The sequence below is a fragment of the Staurois parvus genome, unplaced genomic scaffold (genome assembly GCF_062004578.1).
Source record: "Staurois parvus isolate SC_StPar_1 unplaced genomic scaffold, SC_StPar_1.0 ptg003685l, whole genome shotgun sequence".
NCBI lineage: Eukaryota > Metazoa > Chordata > Amphibia > Anura > Ranidae > Staurois > Staurois parvus.
Genome location: NW_028321481.1, coordinates 47,501 through 53,934, shown reverse-complemented (window position 1 = coordinate 53,934; position 6,434 = coordinate 47,501). Strand labels below are relative to the sequence as shown.

General features: G+C 46.9%; 1 protein-coding gene across 2 annotated transcripts in view; it reads right to left on the bottom strand.

The window, feature by feature from the left end:
• Window positions 1-1,020: 1,020 nt before the first annotated feature.
• Window positions 1,021-6,434, bottom strand: part of DOK1 (docking protein 1) — a 27,782-nt gene continuing 22,368 nt past the window's right edge. For both annotated transcript variants that reach the window (XM_089667938.1, XM_089667939.1), the window contains one exon: window positions 1,021-6,418. In XM_089667938.1, the coding sequence (XP_089524064.1) occupies window positions 4,877-6,418 (1,542 nt within the window). In that variant the 3' untranslated portion in view covers window positions 1,021-4,876. The remainder of the gene's footprint in view (window positions 6,419-6,434) is intronic.

Here is a 6,434-nt window from a genome sequence, read left to right as displayed (position 1 = left end):
CCAAACCTTAATGACTTGGAGAGGATCTGCCAAGAGGAGTGGGCCAAAATCCCTCCTGAGATGTGTGCGAACCTGGGGGCCAACTCCAGGAAACGTCTGACCTCTGTGATTGCCAACAAGGGATTGGCCACCAAGTACTAAGTCATGTTTTGTGAAGAGGATCAAATCCTTCTTTCCCTCATGAACATGCAGATCCGTCATCATTTGTTAGACACATTTCTGCTGAATTTGTTGTTGTATTCTGTCTCTCAGTGTTACACCGAACATTCCATTGTTAGACCGATCATTTCTGTGTGAGGGGGAACGTTCCATTGTTAGACTGATCATTTCTGTGTGAGGGGCGAACATTCCATTGTTAGACCGATCGTTTCTGTGTGGGGCGAACATTCCATTGTTAGACCGATCATTTCTGTGTGAGGGGCGAACATTCCATTGTTAGACCGATCGTTTCTGTGTGAGGGGCGAACATTCCATTGTTAGACCGATCGTTTCTGTGTGGGGCGAACATTCCATTGTTAGACCGATCGTTTCTGTGTGAGGGGCGAACATTCCATTGTTAGACCGATCGTTTCTGTGTGAGGGGCGAACATTCAGCATCAGCCGAGAGCAAATACACATTTCCTTCACTGTGGAAAGGGAGGTGAAGGTAACACTACATTAAAAACTGGTATTTTCCAGATTTTTTTTTCCCTCATGAAGGATTCCAAAGGAAGAGCTTCATGAGCAGAACCAATGGACAGAGATCTCACCATAGCATGCCTCCAATCCGATTCCTCTGTTTTACGTGACTGGTCCTCCACTGCTGGGTAAGGTATCTTTCTGAGAAGGGACAATGAAATGTATGACGAGAAAAGCTCTTTCCAGAGAAATGCTACCCATTGGGAGATCTCTGCAGCTCCACCATTTGTAGGGTGTGAATGGACCTCCTACTGCTCCAGCTTCTCCTCATTGTGTCACATGGCTTGATGAAGAGTTGAGTTGTTCTAAGAAGCCCAATAACACAATGGAACAATACAAAGCTTAATAAAACCAGAACTTTATTATCTATTACAATGTAGCAATCTATAATGTTTATACTGCAGTAAAAAACTGTACATGATCTGCGTCAAGGTGTGAAAACTGAGAACACCAGGAAATCGGAGGCTCCAGATGACGTCCGTATTAATGGCAGTACAAACACCAGAGAGAGAGAGATTTATAAATGTGACTGAAGAGAAAATCCTTTACAGAAGGGTTAATTCTGACCTTGGAGGACCAACCTAAACGTAGAGAGAGAAGGCAGGAGGGTAACAGACATGCCAGTGCGATGAGGTTCAGAAATATGAGACAAAACCAATGGTGATTCCGTAACCAAAGTGAAGGGAGAACCAGTCGAGTGGGAAAGAGGAGCCCAGCTAAAACAACAACCAGTCGTGTAAATGAGAGAGAAAAACAAGTCATGGTGTCAAGGAGGGAAAAGGATTCAAAAACAAAAGCCAGTAACGTGGGAGAGAAGAACCCAACTAGAACCAGCAGAATGAGATGGAGGAACTGATTCCGAGGTAAAGACAGAACCGACCACAAAGGAGATGGGATGAGACAACCAAGTCATATGTAATGGGAAAAAAGAAAGGATGGAGGTACCACAGAGATGAAGACAGAACCGACCACAAAGGAGATGGGATGAGACAACCAAGTCATACGGAATGGGAAAAAAGAAAGGATGGAGGTACCACAGAGATGAAGACAGAACTGACCACAGAGGAGATGGGATGAGACAACAACCAAGTCATACGGAATGGGAAAAAAGAAAGGATGGAGGTACCACAGAGATGAAGACAGAACTGACCACAGAGGAGATGGGATGAGACAACAACCAAGTCATACGGAATGGGAAAAAAGAAAGGATGGAGGTACCACAGAGATGAAGACAGAACTGACCACAGAGGAGATGGGATGAGACAACAACCAAGTCATACGGAATGAGAAAAAAGAAAGGATGGAGGTACCACAGAGATGAAGACAGAACTGACCACAGAGGAGATGGGATGAGACAACAACCAAGTCATACGGAATGGGAAAAAAGAAAGGATGGAGGTACCACAGAGATGAAGACAGAACTGACCACAGAGGAGATGGGATGAGACAACAACCAAGTCATACGGAATGGGAAAAAAGAAAGGATGGAGGTACCACAGAGATGAAGACAGAACTGACCACAAAGGAGATGGGATGAGACAACCAAGTCATACGGAATGGGAAAAAAGAAAGGATGGAGGTACCACAGAGATGAAGACAGAACTGACCACAAAGGAGATGGGATGAGACAACAACCAAGTCATACGGAATGGGAAAAAAGAAAGGATGGAGGTACCACAGAGATGAAGACAGAACCGACCACAAAGGAGATGGGATGAGACAACCAAGTCATACGGAATGGGAAAAAAGAAAGGATGGAGGTACCACAGAGATGAAGACAGAACTGACCACAGAGGAGATGGGATGAGACAACCAAGTCATACGGAATGGGAAAAAAGAAAGGATGGAGGTACCACAGAGATGAAGACAGAACCGACCACAAAGGAGATGGAATGAGACAACCAAGTCATACGGAATGGGAAAAAAGAAAGGATGGAGGTACCACAGAGATGAAGACAGAATCGACCACAAAGGAGATGGGATGAGACAACAACCAAGTCATACGGAATGGGAAAAAAGAAAGGATGGAGGTACCACAGAGATGAAGACAGAACCGACCACAAAGGAGATGGGATGAGACAACCAAGTCATACGGAATGGGAAAAAAGAAAGGATGGAGGTACCACAGAGATGAAGACAGAACTGACCATGTAGGATGAAGATAGATTCAGAGATGAAGATGGAATGAGTCACGTGGGACAGAGAAACTAGAGGAAAGGATGAAGGCAAGACCACATAAGACAGAGGAACCAGATTCAGAGATAGCAGGCAGGACCAGCCACAAAGAACTGGATTTAGAGATACAGACAGGACCAGCCACGCAAGACAGAGGAACCGGATTTAGAGATGTAGATAGGACCAGCCACGTAACACAGAGGAACCAGATTCAGAGCTACAGATAGGACCAGCCACATAAGACAGAGGATCCGGATTTAGAGCTACAGATAGGACCAGCCACGTAAGACAGAGGAATCGGATTCAGAGATACAGATAGGACCAGCCACATAAGACAGAGGAATCGGATTCAGAGATACAGATAGGACCAGCCACGTAAGACAGAGGAACTTGATTCAGAGATACAGATAGGACCAGCCACGTAAGACAGAGGTACCGGATTCAGAGATACAGACAGGACCAGCCACGTAAGACAGAGGAACTTGATTCAGAGATACAGATAGGACCAGCCACGTAAGACAGAGGTACCGGATTCAAAGATACAGATAGGACCAGCCACGTAAGACAGAGGTACCGGATTCAAAGATACAGCTAGGACCAGCCACTTAAGACATAGGATCCGGATTCAGAGATACAGATAGGACCAGCTACATAAGGCAGAGGAACTGGAATCAGAGAAACAGACAGGACCAGCCACTTAATGCAGGCCATAGATGGGCCGTTTATCGACCAAATTGTCGGCCGATAAACGAAAAATCAGTCGTTCCTGCCATGGATACTGCCACCAATGCTGACGAAAAACAGCTGTTTTTCGTGGATTTTCCAGCATTACCGATAAAAAGAAACGAGAAGATCCGCGAAAAACGGCCGACGGCATTGCCCCACTAATGGCGTCAATATCAGCCGATTTTTCATGTGGATGAAAATTCGGCCGATAAACGACCCGTCTATGGCCTGCATAAGACATAGGAACCTGATTCAGAGATACAGACAAAACCAGCCAAGCAAGACAGAGGTACTGGATTCAGAGATACAGATAGGACCAGCCACGTAAGACAGAGGAACCGGATTCAGAGATACAGACAAGACCAGCCAAGCAAGACAGAGGTACTGGATTCAGAGATACAGATAGGACCAGCCACGTAAGACAGAGGAACCGGATTCAGAGATACAGATAGGACCAGCCACGTAAGACAGAGGAACCGGATTCAGAGATACAGATAGGGCCAGCCACGAAGGACAGGACCAGTCATGCCAAACAGAGGACTAACATTCAGAGATGAAGACAGAACCGACCAGGAACAACAAAGGAACTAAATTCAGAGGCACAGACTTAAATGACCACATAGGGCAGAAGGACGGAGGATAAACTTAGTGTCACCACAGGGCCACTTATACCCAAAGGATCGGCTGTAAAAGAAGTGTGAATTTCAATATTTCCATGGTCCATGTACTGAAACGCCTCTGTACATCTGCTCCCCAGTATTCCAGTATACAAGTATTCCACTGTGGCCAAGTCAAACACTTGCCTTCCCCCCCCCCCCCCCCTGCCCATCAACCACTCAGAATCTCCCACAGGCTCATATGTTCTTTATTCACATACAAGCCAGTGGGAGGAGCTACAGTGGCCAACAGGGAAGCCAGTACTCTACACACCTGGGTCTGTAGGACACTTGAAGCCACTGGGGAACGGTAATGCAGCAGGTTCTCCATACATGGGCAGCTGGAAAGGTAAGTATATTCATACTTCCTCTTCAGGAGACCTATTGAGAAAGAGTGGCACAATGGTGACCGGTACAGTGGCAGACACTTGGTTCAGTGGTAGATGGCTCCAGAGATTTAGGTACATATATCGTCTACAATTTCCCATCAGTAAGGTGTGTTTTCCCTACAGATGGTCCTTGCAGCCTCAAGGAACAGCAGTATGTTTGTTCCTGGTCACTGGAGCAAGGAAGGCCAATCTTTTATGTCCACAGATAAGAGGAACTATTAGAGGAACCATCAATGTGGATTTGTCTCACATTCACAAAAACCCCATATCTTCATAAATCACAGATATGTCCTTCTTTGAAACTGATGATGGATCAGTTCCATTGCTGTCATGAGGCTCAGGCAAAGATTGAGGGTTTATAGTCTGGCCTGTGCTGGGTGATGGCAGGGATGGAAGAACTTTGTTCATCTCTGGTACAGTTAATGGCAATGTTTTCACTGGTATTGGTTCCATCAACGCAGAGGGTGGCTTGGCTGGTGGAGGTGGTGGCTGCACAGATGGAGGTTTGTTCGTGGATGGGACTGGTGGTGTAGATGGAGGCTTGTTCATGGGTGGTAGAGGTGGTGCAGACTGTGATTGGTGGATTGGTGGTAGAGGTGGTGCAGATTGTGATTGGTGGATTGGTGGTAGAGGTGGTGCAGACTGTGATTGGTGGATTAGAGGAAGGGGTGGTACAGACTGTGATTGGTGGATTGGTGGTAGAGGTGGTGCAGACTGTGATTGGTGGATTAGAGGAAGGGGTGGTACAGACTGCAGTTGGGTGGTTTCTGGCAGAGGCGGTGCAGACTGTGGTTTGGCACTCTTGTTCCCCACTTTTATCACCTGACTATACAACGCCTCAATGTTCCCGTTGTTGTTGTTACTGTTTGACTGTATTATAGGAGACGGCATCTTTTCCAAGTCTCTGCCTTTTCCGGGGGGTTTTGGTAGAATTACTCCTTGGGGTTTTGGTGCTGGAATTGGTTTAGGGCCTGTTTTGGTACGGGGCTGGCTGCGTTGTCCCTGGAAGTTTGGTACGGAGTAGTCATCAGTGCTTGGATTATATGGATATTCGTAGCCAAGCTTTTCATCGTTCGCTTGCTTTTTCCATGCATCTGCCTCCATTCGTACTTCGGAGTAGAGCTGGGGGGCGTCCGTAGTACGCACTATCCCCTCTGGCTCATCATAGATATGCTCCTCACCTCTGTGAGGAACAGTCGAGGTGCTGAGTGTTTGTGAAGAGACCCCTCCCCCCACTACCTCGTAACCCACCTGCTCATACAGGTCTGAATATAATGGGGAGGCAACCTTCTTCTTGTTTGATCGGACATCTTTGTTGCATACACTGTCCACAGGATCTGAATACAGAGGATCAAAATGAGGTTTTACCCCCTTGACAGAATCTTTAGGCTCTGAGTAGACTGCCAAATGCTCGCTGTCTGTGGAATGGTGGGAAACTGGAGAGCGAGGAGGAGTGCTGGACTTCCCGGGCATTGCAGGGTCAAGTAGGTGCTGAGGTTGTGCCACCCTCACTGCTGGGAGATTGGGAAGAACTCTTCCTTGCACTTTTTCCTCCACATCTTTCTTAGTGACTAGGCTGGGTATTTCAAACTGGCCGGGGTCAGAGCTCTGATACATGATGTCTGCAGGGGCCTCTGTGTCCAAGGTGGGGCCACTTAGCCGGTTCTCTGAACCTTGCTGAGCTCGGATGGAAGACTCCACCTTCTGGAAGATCTCATGTCCTTGGGATGTCTCAAATGTAAAATTTCCAGCACCGGAGGCACACCGTCTGCCGGCTTCAAAGGAAAACATAACCTGGAACCAGAAAATA